Source organism: Podarcis liolepis (assembly GCF_965112155.1).
Source record: "Podarcis liolepis genome assembly, chromosome: 3".
NCBI classification, from domain to species: domain Eukaryota; kingdom Metazoa; phylum Chordata; class Lepidosauria; order Squamata; family Lacertidae; genus Podarcis; species Podarcis liolepis.
In genome coordinates this window covers 118,415,678-118,429,379 of record NC_139557.1, presented here as the reverse complement: position 1 = coordinate 118,429,379, position 13,702 = coordinate 118,415,678, and the positions used below count along the sequence as shown (strand labels likewise).

At 43.5% G+C, this 13,702-nt stretch overlaps 2 protein-coding genes across 9 annotated transcripts in view; one reads left to right on the top strand and one right to left on the bottom strand.

The window, feature by feature from the left end:
* Window positions 1-13,702, bottom strand: part of LOC310702766 (uncharacterized protein) — a 286,289-nt gene that overhangs the window by 217,860 nt on the left and 54,727 nt on the right. For 2 of the 6 annotated variants that reach the window (XM_083494883.1, XM_083494879.1), the window contains exon 1: window positions 11,113-11,222. The exons of the other annotated variants lie outside the window; for them this stretch is intronic. In XM_083494883.1, coding sequence (XP_083351009.1) covers window positions 11,113-11,170 — 58 coding nt within the window. In that variant the 5' untranslated portion in view covers window positions 11,171-11,222. Of the gene's footprint in view, window positions 1-11,112; window positions 11,223-13,702 lie in introns of those variants that run through there. 6 annotated transcript variants of the gene reach the window in all.
* LOC310702760 (uncharacterized protein) overlaps window positions 2,279-13,702 on the top strand; it is a 151,042-nt gene continuing 139,618 nt past the window's right edge. For all 3 annotated transcript variants that reach the window (XR_014523592.1, XM_083494863.1, XM_083494865.1), the window contains exon 1: window positions 2,279-2,665. Coding sequence is in view for 2 of the 3 variants with exons in the window: in XM_083494863.1 (XP_083350989.1) it covers window positions 2,608-2,665 (58 nt within the window). In the remaining variant the exon portion in view is untranslated. The remainder of the gene's footprint in view (window positions 2,666-13,702) is intronic.

The window sequence follows — 13,702 nt, the reverse complement described above, 5'->3', positions numbered from 1 at the left end:
TTTCAAACGATTTCTGTAAACGAATTTGAACTGGAAGTGATGAAATTAAAATGCGCCGTTGTGAATGACAAGTGCTGCTACTGGCACGATGCATCTTTCAGCACAAAGTCAAAAGTACTTTAGTGAAACAGTAGGTATACATTTCGATAATACCTAGGTATACATGTATTTTGTTTGTCTAGCTTGATCAAAATTATTTCTGATTTTGTAACAGGTAGATAGTTAAGAGCTTAGGCAGCTTCAGCCCTGCACCCCTTACACCCCCAGGTAATGACAGCCCTGGCCCTGTCAGATGGTTTTTCCATATGTTTATCCAGAATCTTCTTTCTTGTAACTTGAATCAATTGGTTTGAGTCCTGCCCTCCAAGGCAGGAGAAAACAAGCTTGTTCCCTCTTCCATGTGACAGCCCTTGAGATATTTGAAGATGGCTATCACATCTCCTCTAAGTCTCCTCTATTCCAGGCTGAACAGAATAAAAGTTGGCTCATGCCACACTGAATTTATTTTATTGATAAGAAATAAATTGGAAAGCAAACAACTCCTCACAGCGCTTGATTTATAACACAAAACACAACTACTTTATAATAGGATGATGGAACACCCCCAAAATATGAAACAAAAAAGCTGCATAAGAACCTGCCAAGGAGCCTTTTTTGATACTATACTACACTGAAATGTCTAAATGTTTCTTTGATTGTCCTTGAATCTGCTGGCCACACATGCCATCCTTTCCTGACATACCAGCGTGGCACAACACATCCTTTGAGAACCACTGATGTAGATGTTAAATGGCAAAGGGGGCAGAAGCTGTTGCTCACCTTGTGATCTACTGCAAGCGATGGTGGCAGGGGAAAGGTGAGTGTATCTGATGGGAAGAGACAGCCTGCTTTGGAGCTCAGAAACCAACCTCAAGCATCTTCACATTTCAGGACTGACAGAGTGCGGCAGCTTGAAAGGGTCACGCTTGAATCTTACTCCCTTCCAGTCATTGGTTAGCGGGTCTCCCTGATCCTGAGCCAGATCCAAGCTTGTCGTTAAACTGCTCCAGGTGCTTAAACCTGTCCTCTAGGTGAGTATTGCCACCTCTCCATTTGCAACAACCCTAGACAGCCAGTGCAAGAAATCCTGCTACAATTTCCAGTCCCTAAAACCCACTGCTCCACACACCCATCAGAAGAAAAGAGCCATGCAGTTCTGCAGCAACCATCCTAGATGATCCTTTGATGCAAGCAGTGCAGGAAAGATGGAGCTCCTAATGGACCGTTCCACCAGACTGTCTCTTAGGGAGAGATAGGAAGCAGGGCTCAAGGCATCTGCTTTTGCTGGAGGCCAAGCTGAATCAGGCACCTCCTGGCCCTGAACTGGATAAGCTGGCCATGATTGTCTAGAAACTGGTAAGGAGTTCATGTTTTTTGTTTTCCTCTTCCCTTCCTGTCCTTTTCCGCTTGTGTGCTATGTTTGGTTTTTTGGTTTTAAAATTGTACATAAGCCCCTCTGGGAACCTTTTGGCTGAAAAGCGGAGTAAAACTGATCAAAACAATTTTAAAAATGTTTCTACTAACAGGTTTCTCCTCAAATTTTTGGAGTGCTGGGTGTTTTTTATAGATTTGTTGTTCTTCTTGCTTATATTGTTGGAACAATGGGATCAAGTCATTAATTTATGTGGTTGTTTGGGGGAGAATGGGGGCATAAAATGTACATAAAACTACATGCAACACAAAAACAAGCATGTTAAGCAAAATGCTTATTGTTAGATGCATTTTGCTTCACATGCTTGTTATTGTGATGCATATAGTTTTATGTCCATTGCCCCCTTTAGATGCTTTCCCCCCACACACCCACATAAATTATTTACTATATCCCATCATTCATAAGTTATAAACACAAACAAGAACAACACCCAGAAGGTGAGAGGATAAACCTGTTAGTAGAAGCATTGTTTAAATTCTTTATATCAGCTGTACTCTGCTTTTCAGCCAAAAAGCCCCCAGAGTAGCTTACATACAATTTAAAAACCAAAACAAAACATGGCACAGAAGCAGAAAAGGACAAGAAAGGAAGACGAAAATGAAAACCAGATCTCCTTACCAATTTCTAGACAATGTGCAGACCAGGAGAAAAGCACACTGAAACATTTCTTTCTTGGAAGGTATGGCAACTGCAGTCAAACTGAACAGTCCAACCAAAAGAGGTTGCATCAAACTGCACTATGGCCAAGCTGTTACCCGAAATGCCATTTCCTTTCTATCCAGGTGCCATGAAGTTGTGACAAGCTTTTGTGAGATGATGGGAAATCTGTTAATTGATATGGAAGGAGAACAGGATGAGCAAGATTGTTCTGCAGATAAATCTTGGGATGGTCTGCAAGATGAATAAATTGCCTAAGATGAGTTAAGAAAAAATGGCCTGGACGGTTCAGATGCTGACAGCTGCAGGAAATACCTGCTTGCAGCATTTCCCACTCAGATGCACAAATGTGTGTTTCAGCATCTTTTTGGCACGGCAACACTATAAGTAGAGAGAACCTCCTTGTTCCATCCAAACTTGACTGCCTTCTGCCTTAGAGTGCCTTCCCTTTGGCAGAGATCTTAGAAGAAACTGCAGCCATGAGGTTCCTTTACCTGAGCTTTGCTCTGGTCTTCATCTTCTTCCACGTTGTTGCAGGTAAGAGGGCACAGGGAGGGAGTATCTGCTGAAGGTCTCAGGTTGAGTCCCAGGTATTTCCCTGGTTGGCAACACTTAAGACCTTCTGCCTCTCAGTGTAGACAGCTATGAGCTTGATGGAACAACAGTCTGACCCGGCAGCTTCCTATCCTATCCAGCTGCTTAAAAAGGGGTGGGGAGGAAAGTATTTTAAAACCTATTTAATAATGAAATTGAATTTGAATACATGACTTTTGCAAAAGCAGAAATGATCAGGATGCTGACTGAGCCACAAGGTAAATCTTAGGATGATGTGCAAGATAAATAAATGGCTTAGGATGATTTAAGAGAAAGGGGCCTGGAGGGTTCAGATGCTATGCTGACAGTTACTGGATTTGGCACCGCAACACTATAAGTAGAGAGAACCTCCTTGTTCCATCCAAACTCAACTTCCTTCTGCCTTAGGGTGCCTTCCCTTTGGCAGAGATCTCAGAGGAAACTGCAGCCATGAGGTTCCTCTACCTGAGCTTTACTCTGGTCTTCATCCTCTTCCATGTTGTTGTAGGTAAGAGGGCACAGGGAGGGAGTAGCTGCTGGAAATGCAGAAGGTCTCAGCTTCAATCCCAGGTATGTCCCCTGCCAGAGACCCTGAGAAACTGCTGTAGGTGGAACAACAGCATGAATTGGCTGCTCCCTATTCTATCCGGCAGCCAGTGTGGTGTAGTGGTTAAGAGCGGTAGTCACGTAATCTGGGTAACCGGGTTCGCGCCTCCGCTCCTCCACATGCAGCTGCTGGGTGACCTTGGGCCAGTCACACTTCTGTGAAGTCTCTCAGCCCCACTCACCTCACAGAGTGTTTGTTGTGGGGGAGGAAGGGAAAGGAGAATGTTAGCCGCTTTGAGACTCCTGAAGGGGAGTGAAAGGCGGGATATCAAATCCAAACTCTTCTTCTTCTTCTTCTTCTTAAAAAGGGGTGGTGGAGGAGGAAAGTGTTTAACAATATATTTAATATTGAAATTGAATACATGGCTTTTGCAAAAGCAGAAATGTTCAGGATGCAGAATGAACAAGAAGGCATGTTCCATGGTGGTCATTTATATTGCTGTGAATTTGGAAAAGTTAGTGTCCATGATCCCCAAGTCCTTCCTAACTCCAGAGGTCCTAGATCTATGAAGAGTAAAAATCTGATGAAGGATTCCATTGTAGACCTAACCCAGCAAGTTTCTTTGTTAAAGAATGCCCACAGTTGCCACCTCAGGATCCCATGAGCATAGCCAATTAAGAGATGGTGCCCACTGGGCAAATGGGTGGGCCTTACCCTCTTCTCATCAGGCTGGGAGCCGAGAAAGACTATAGCCAGCACAGTTGGGTGTGAGCTGAGCTAGACACATTGGCAACACTACTGGGAAGATAACAGAAAATACCATTCTCAGAGGCAAGGTATTTCTGAAGCTCAGAACAGCAGTAATTCTGATTGGCAGATGTTGAAAGCAAAGGGGAACCTTCAGTAGAATGGAAGGAAGGCTGACTTAGTGGCCAGTTATGTGGGTATGTGGGTGCATTATCTGCTCATTTTTCTCATCTTCCATTAGCAACCTGTAAAATTTCGGTTTGGCAGCTGTGCAGAAAAAATCCCAAGAGCAGTAATCATCATCATCATAATTTTATGATTTATACACCACCCAGGTGGCTGGGTGCAGCTAAGTGTCAGCCCCCTTACAGGGTTCAAGAATCAGCTGGAGTGTCTGCAGAGAAAGAGGACCAATCTGACCCTTGCTAATGTTGGCCAATGAAACAGTAGTTAGCAGGTTGAGAGGCAGCAGAAGCCTGTAAAAGTTGGTCATCCCATTAAATACGCAGGGTTCTATATTGGAAAAAAGTAGTTTGCAACCCCTTTGCCCCCTTTAAACGTATTTATTTCACTTCTCTTTTACACAGGGCAATTTATATGTGAACTAGCAGGAGGAAACTGCCATTATCCAGCATCTACAAAGTGTCCCAGTGGAGAAATTAAAGGGGGCTCCTGTGGCTACAATGGAATCTGCTGCAGGGGCAAGTGATATCCATTGACTTGTTTTGTTTTCACAAAAGAGATAAATATGTAGTAAATAAATATATATATAAAGGTAAAGGTAAAGGACCCCTGACAGTTAATTCCCGTTGCGAACAACTCTGGTGCGCTCCTCTCGCTTTACTGACTGAGGGAGCCCCCATCTGTCTTCAGACAGTTTTTCCAGGTCATGTGGCCAGCATGACTAAACCGCTTCTGGCAAAACCAGAGCAGCGCACGGAAACACTGTTTACCTTCCTGCTGCAGCAGTACCTATTTATCGACTTGCACTTTGACATGCTTTCAAACTGCTAGGTGGGCAGGAGGTAGGACCGAGCAACGGGAACTCAACCGATCATGAGGTTTCGGACGACGACCTTCCAGACAGCAAGCCCATGTGGACCGATAAGATCCCCCCCAAATCAATCATTCTATGTAACATTGATGATGTTGACCGGAGCATAAGTCAAATCAGGACTTCCCGTGCCTGACAATCCAAATCTGTAAAACTCCACCCTGAGCTCACTAGCTGGCCTCGGGTAAACCAGGCTTTCACTCTCAGCCTCGATCTCCCCATCGGTATTATGGGACATAATAATCCTGACGTGCTGTTACAGAAGGCTTTGAATATGTATTTACTCATTGCAATTATCTCCCACCTTTTTTTCCATGGAGCTCAAGATGCCTTCTGTGGATCTTCCTAATTTAATCCTCACAACAACCCTGAGAGGCCCAAGGAGACACTGTGAGCCTCATGATGAGGCTCGATTTGAAGGCTGGTCTCCCATTTCCTAGTCCAGGACCTCAGGCTCTCATACTTGGAAGTGCTATTCCAAGGCTCAAAACAAAACGCCCGTCAAATTAACGTTTCTGTATTGCACTAAGAGTTCTCTCAAATGATGAAAATCTACTTCCCTCTCTTTTGCACAGGTGAATCTCTATTGTGTGGATTCTTGGGAGGATTTTGCCTGGCCCCAAGGACTGTGAACTGTCCCTCTGGAGAGATTACAAACATCCCCTGTGGTCCTAATGAACGCTGCTGTAGGAGTAAGTTGTATCCATGATTTGGTGGTCCCACTCGTGCAAATGTTTGCTAATTTTTAATCCTGTTTCCTGATCTACACTCTGTGACTTCACTGGAGAAAGCAGGGCTTTGCTTGTGCTAAAAGAAATAATCACTGATCAGTTTATGGATCAGAGTAGCTGATAATACGCTCAGGGCATATTAATTCTATTTTTAGAAGTCAAAAGTTGGATTCAGCACTTCTAGGTTCTGCATCTTCTTTTAAGCATTAGAGCCTCAAGGTTTTCCTCTGTGCACAGGGAATTTTGATACCACAGATGTTCTTATGGGTCCAAACTGTGCAAGCTGCACTTCCCATGGGCAGTAAAAACTGGTGGCTCTGATCTAACTTTCCAAAATGTTAAGACAACCCTCAGTAAATGAGGATGAACCAGCCGTCTGCTGCTGCTGCAAGAACGCATATGTGATTTGGCAACAAAGAGTCCCATTTCATTCTGCACTTTCCAGACCTCACCTAAAGTACCAAAATACATCACAATATCCAGTAGACCCGGAGCTGGAAACCTCATGGTCCCTAAGGACCCAAACCAGGAGAGGAATTCTTGAATGCCAACAATGGTGATAATTACGGGTAGGTAGCTGTGTTGGTCTGCCGTAGTCAAAACATAATAAAAAAATTCCTTCCACTAGCACCTTAGAGACCAAGTACGTTTGTTCTTGGTATGAGCTTTCGTGTGCATGCACACTTCTTCAGACACACACAATGGTGGTAGTTCATTCTGCCTCTTAGAAATACTGGAGAAATGAATTGAAAAGCAACTGCAATCTGAGGCTGGAAATGAGAAATAATTTAATAGATCTATTCTAGGCTGTGATGGAGTCCTCAAAGCCAGCAGCTGCCAGTGGCCCATCCTGATATCCAGGATGGGCCAGGAGATGTCGGCACTGATCTTGCAAATTCCTCTGAGAGCTCTTCTGGGGCTGGGCCTGCATGTCCTCTTCCTTTCTGCTACATATTCCTGCATTGCAGGGTGGCCTTAAATGTTCCATTGAGTCCTTCCAACACTACAATTCTATGATCTTCCCTCATCTCCTGAAGGTGAGCAATCTGACTCCAGGCTCCTGAAAGTGCAATCGATTACAGATTTCCTTCTTTCTTTTATTCAGGACAATAATCAATGAACTCACCAAACGCTGCCCATCTGGTCTAACTCTTCCGGCTTACTGTGGCTTCAATGCACCATGCTGTGCCCTTGAGTGACATCAGTGAGCAGCCCACATCCATCAGTGTGAACGCCTGATGGCTACGCTGATTCTTCTGGATCTTTGCTTGTGGAAGTGGTCCTGATCAATCCATTTTTCGAAAGCAGACAATGAAATAAAAATCAGTCTGTTCAGATGATCATCTAATTAAACGTATATTAACCTGCAAATCTAAAATTGATTTTTTTAAAAAAGCATTTATATGGCCCACCTCCAGAGGAAGCGCATCATATCTGCCCAAGATTCCTCTTGACTGAGTTTCTCATCCCTGTGTCCCAGGAGTTGATAACTGCAGCCAATGCTTTTCATGCACCCAGGCAGAGTTTGGGTTCCACTGCCCAGCTGGTTATGTGAACACGGGTGGGATAGGCTGAACTCAACCCAGACTGGAGCCATGACCTAACGGGAACTGATTATTCAGGAGCCACTGCCTTGTGGGTGCCCATAGGTCACTGAGAGTGGTATTTAATGCTGCTGAATGCACATCAGGTTTATTGATTTCTATGGGTGTACTCTGAGTAGGACTCGGAATTTTCTGAAGGGTTGTTTTTTGGGATTTTGAGAATGAAAGAAGGAACTCAGGGAGGTGCCAGGGAGGAGGTGGGACTGAAGAGTCGGGAAGGGCTATTGCTGCCTAGCGATCAAGATACCTGACTCAATCATTGATCTGGGTCTTTCTTTTCAACTTTAATTTACACACATTAATTCATAACATAGCCAACTATAATTGCAGATGCCAATTAAAATATAATACAAGCAGAAAAGGACATCTAAAGTTCAACACATAGGATCACAGATCCATGCCACTTTCAATTTGTTTGTTTAGACATTTCTCTCCCAACTTTCCTCAAGGAACTCAAGGCGATGTACATCCTTTTCTCCCATGAGCCCATGTCTCCCAGGTCTTAGACCAATACTACACTGGTGCCGTTGCCCTTAGTTCCTTGGTCACCACTACCTAAAACGCCCTCTGCCTGCTTCCCTGTAACTTCGCCTCTCCCAATGGAGGAACTGCCAGAAGGTCCTTGGAGCTGGACCTCCGTGTCAGGGCTGAATGATGAGGGTAGATATGCTCCTTCAGGTATACTTCCACAATGGGATCATTGACTAGTTAGGAAGACTCCAGGGAGGAGAAAGAATCAGCAGTGGAAAGGAGAAACAATGTTAGGAAACCAGGTTGAGGCACTGAAATGGACTGAGGAAAGGGTATGTTTTTTGGGGGGGGGGGCGGGGAGATAGTGTCGGTGGCTACCTCTAGCGCGCTCAGCTCATCCTCATGCTGCTTATAATTTCCTCTCCCTTTGGCTTCAACCCACACAGGATAAACCAGGGCTTGTGGGAATTGCAGTTCATGGATGATGGGAATTGTAGTCCAACAACAATTGGAGGGTCATAGGTCAACTATGCCTGATGTCAAGACAAGATTGCTTATCCATCAACAGTTCTGATTCAACTGGGACATCCTGGAATTACAGAAGCTATCCCAGTTTCTGATTGGATGTCCCGGTTTTTGTGCTGAGCTACATCGCCAGTTAGCTGGCTCTTGTGAGAGCTCAGCACCCAAAGACAAATGTCTTTGGTGAAAAAAAAGGTGGCTGCGCTTTAGTCCATGGAAGCAGAGGAGGAGGGGGAGCTGCTGGTGATGCAAGTCAGGCTGCCCCCACTGGACCCATTCGCCATGCTTCCTCTGCCCAATACGGCCCCCACTGGAGGAGGAGGAGACAACAACAACCGGGGGCTGAAGAGGGGAAGCCCCAGCTCATTTCCCTGGGATAATGGCACTGAAAGACCCACATCCCAAGTTTAACTGGCAGAATGTTGGAGGGTCTGATATTTTGTTATCTAACAATCCATCCATGTTCCCGGTGCTAATGTTTGGTTGTCTGCCTAAAATTCCAGTAAAATGGGCAAGCCCCGGGTGTGTCATAGCTTAGAAACACTGAACAGAACAGAAAGCTGGATTCCAGAAACTACTGAACCAACCGTTTGCCAAATTTTCTTCCAGATCTTCTGTTATGGTTCCTGGTGCACAGAGACATAAGAGGACAGCCAATGCTAGCCCTGCTCAAGATATTCTATAAATTGGGTAAAGTCGGTATCGCTTCATATAAGTAACAGCAACTTTATTTATTCAGCTAAGAACGATCAGTTCCATATTTGCAGAGGGTCAATTAGAAATTTAGGTATACTTATACGAATGGATATTACCGAATTTGTAGCATGTAATTTAACCAGAGTAATCAATGAGATTTCTTTATATAATCATAGATGGGAGTCATTTAACCTGCCCTTGTGCGGAAGGGTTAATACTCTTAAATGAACATAATTCCCAGAATAATCTATAGTGTGAGTAGAATTCCAGGTCATATATGTAGTAAATATTTCCAGAAAAGGAATTCCTTAATTAGGAAATGTCTATGGGGTTCTGCAACTCCAAGAATATCCTTACTAAAAATGTAATTATCAATTTGACCAGAGGAGCAGAGGAGGGCTGTCCAATGGTCAAGGCTCTGGAGACCGAACCTTATGTGGAAGATGGCTGAAGGAGCTGGGTATGTTGAGCTTGCAAATGAGGAGACTGAGAGGCGATATGATAGCCATCTCAAGGGCTGTCACATGGAAGAGGGAGCAAGCTTGTTTTCTCCTGCCTTGGAGGGTAGGACTCTAACCAATTGGTTCAAGTTACAAGAAAAGGATTCTGACTAGATATATGGGGGGAAATTAATGAAAGTAAGATCTCTTCAACAGTGGAATGGTCTCCCTCAGGAGGTTGTGGACGCTCCTTCCTTGGAGGTTATTCAGCAGAGGTTGGGTGGCCATCTGTCAGGGATGCTTTAGCTGAGATTCCTGCGTCGCAGGGGGCTGGAGTAGATGACCCTTGTGGTCCCTTCCAATTCTATGATTCTGTAATTCTATCACGATATAAAGAAACCTCATTAGGTACTTTGTTTATATTACATACGGCTAGTTGGGTGATATCCTTTGGTATGGTTATACCTAAATATCTAATTGATTCTCTGCAAATATGGAACTGATAATTCTTAGCTGAATCAATAAAGACACCTTTACTTCCAGGAAGCAATTCTGACTTTGTCCAATTTATAGAATATCAAGAAGTATGACCAAAACGATCTATCATTTGCATCAATCTTGGAAAAGAAGTCATGGAAAAAGGAAATGAAATTTACTGCTCCATATACACTTATAGAAAATCATTTTAAAATGAGGTACAGGTCTTATTGAATGCCAAATAAACTGGCCAAGATGTATAAAAATGCGTGAAGTAAATGTTGGAAATGTAAGCAAATAGATGGCTCATTCTTCTATATGTGGTGGACATGCAAATAAGCTAAAGGTTTTGGGAAAACAATATATAATGAAATGAAGAACATGTTGAAATGGGCTATTCCCCAAAAGCCTGAAACTATTTATGTACAGTAGCTAGAATATCATATGCACAGAAATTAAGAGATCACAATGATGAATGGAAGAATGGAGGCCTTTTGTGGACTTAAAAAAGAAATTGTAGTCAGATGAAATTGTGGGCAGGATAAAAGCCATGGAGGAAAAATAATAAAATAACTTTAGTACAGAATATTTTTTATAGATAAAGATATAATGCAGTAGAAAGTGTTTGAGTAGAAACATTGAAGAAGAGGAGGAGGAGGAGGAGTTTGGATTTAATACCCGCTCTATCACTACCCAAAGGAGTCTCAAAGCGGCTAACATTCTCCTTTCCCTTCCTTCCCTACAACAAACACTCTGTGAGGTGAATGAGGCTGAGAGACTTCAGAGAAGTGTGACTAGCCCAATGTCACCCAGCAGCTGCATGTGGAGGAGAGGGGAATCAAACCCGGTTCACGAGATTACGAGTGCACTGCTCTTATCCACTACACTACACTGGGCTCTCTGTGGGGGTAGGAAGTCAATTTATGAAACAATGTGACTATTTGATGGGAATATCATTGTGAATATGTTTGGGGAAAAATAATAAAGAATTATACTACACATAAGAGAGAATGGTCTACACTGACACACAACAGTTCAGGGTTTCTGGATGGGGAAATACCTGGGACTCAACCTGAGACCTTCTGCATTTGCAGCAGATGCTCCCTCCCTGTGCCCTCTTACCTGCAACAACGTGGAAGAAGATGAAGACCAGAGCAAAGCTCAGGTAAAGGAACCTCATGGCTGCAGTTTCCTCTGAGATCTCTGCCAAAGGGAAGGCACTCTAAGGCAGAAGGAAGTGGAGTTTGGATGGAACAAGGAGGTTCTCTCTACTTATAGTTTTGCCGTGCCAAAAAGATGCTGAAACACACATTTGTGCATCTGAGTGGGAAATGCTGCAAACAGGTATTTCCTGCAATTGTCAGCATTTGAACCGTCCATGCGCCCTTTTTCTTAACTCATCCTAGGCAATTTATTCATCTTGGAGAACATCCTTTCTCAAACAATCACAATGTGTGCTGTACTTTGGGTGCAGTTTTTCCAATTCCATATCAATTAACAGATTTCCCGTCATCTCACAGAATCAGCTGCCATGTTCACGGCACCTGGATGGAAAGGAAGTGGAATGTTGTTTAGGAGATTTGCTTTAATGCAGTATGATGCAACCACAGTTGCAGTACAGTGGTACTTTGGTTGTCAAACTTAATTTGTTCCGGAAGTCCATTCCAAAGCCAAAGCGTTCGAAAATGAAGGCACACATTCCCATAGAAAGTAATGCAAAATGGTTTAATCCATTCCAAACTTCTGAAAACAACCTCTAAAGCAGCAGTTTAATTTGAATTTTACTATCTAACGAGACCATTGATCCATAAAATGAAAGCAATAAACAATGTACTGCAGTCACACAATCAGTCAATCAGTAGCTGAACTGGGTCACAAAAACAAAACAAAAAGAGCCGCAAAAACAAAGACACAAAATAAATAGCAAAAACAGCCAGACCTCAGCGTAACACTCCAAACGGAAGTGCGGCACTCAAATCGGAAGCGTAACCATCAAAACAGAAGTGTTGCACTCAAAACAGAAGTGTGGCAGTCAAAACGGAAGTAGAACACTCAAAACGGAGCACCTTTGGCTTCTGAAAATGGTTCGCCATCCGGAACACTTACTTCCAGGTTTGCAGCGTTTGGGTTCCAAGCAGCGGCGTAGTGTGGGTTGTCAGCACCCGGGGCAAGGCAAGTAATTTGCGCCCCCTAACCTGGGGCAAGGCAAGTAATTTGCGCCCCCTAACCTGCCGCCGCTGCCAGCTTCTTCTTGCTGCTGCCTGGGCTGATCTGGTGTGGTTCTCTCCCGCGCTCAGCGCTGCGCTAGGCGGCCGCTGCACTGTCCCTCCCCCAGATAGTCCCTCGCTCTCTCTCCGCACCGCACGCCTGGCACCCACCCCCTCCACAGTGGGCAGCGACCCAGCGGCTCGGATTGGATTCGCACAGCCAGCACTGCAGTGAGAGAGAGAGAGAGAGAGAGCCAGGTAGGGGCAGAGAGCTGCGAGTGCGAGCGCGCCCCCCCAGATGTTGCGCCCGGTGCGGCCGGCCCCCCCTGCACCCCCCACGCTACGCCACTGGTTCCAAGTTGTTTGAGTACAAAGGCATTTTGGAACCAAGGTACCACTGTACCTACAAAGAAATAATCTTTTCCTTTTGCTTTTCTTCTGGCCTGTAGTTTTGGATTCATTTTTGCTTAATATGCTTGTTTGTGTGAGGCTTGTATTTTTATGTGCTCCTCCCCTATTTTGTGACCCCCCCCCCCAAAAAAAAAAACACCACACCATACAAATTAGTGGTTTTATTCCAGCATTCATAATAAATAAACAGAAACAAGAACAACAGATGTAAAATAAAAATAAAAATGCAGAAATGAGAAAGGGGCCCTAGTATCTACAGTGGTACCTGGGGTCACATACGCTTCAGGTTACAGACTCCGCTAATTCAGAAATAGTACCTCGGGTTAAGATCTTACTTTCATTAATTTTCCCCAAATATCTAGTCAGAATCCCTTTTCTTGTAACTTGAACCGATTGGTTAGAGTCCTACCCTCCAAGGCTGGAGAAAACAAGCTTGCTCCCTCTTCCATGTGACAGCCCTTGTGTTATTCGAAGATGGCTATCATATCTCCTATCATCTCCTCATTTGCAGGCTCAACATACCCAACTCCTTCAGCCATCTTCCAAATAATAATAATAAAAGATTGGAGGAAATTTAAATACTATTTACAGAAATATTGCAAAATTAAGGAATGTTAGAATGATGTTGGATTGAAGTTATGTGGTTTCTAGCTGTAATGGTTCAAAAGAATATGGAAAAATAGGATTTTTAATAGGTAAAAATTTAATGTTATAATATATGAAGATTAAAGATCAGGATAATAAGGAGGGAAAGGAATTGCTGAACTAATAAATTGAACTGGAATACAAAAAAAGGAGGTATGAGGAGATGCCGGAAACAAGTAAATGAAAGATAATGTAAAGATGGAATTATTTTTAACTGTTTTTTATTTTCTATTTTTTCTTTTTTCTTTTTCATTATGTAATATTGTGGAAACTTTAATAAATATAATAATAATAATAGAATCATAGAATCATAGAGTTGGAAGAGACCACAAGGGCCATCGAGTCCAACCCCCTGCCAAGCAGGAAACACCATCAGAGCACTCCTGACATATGGTTGTCAAGCCTCTGCTTAAAGACCTCAATAATAATAATAATAATAATAATAATAA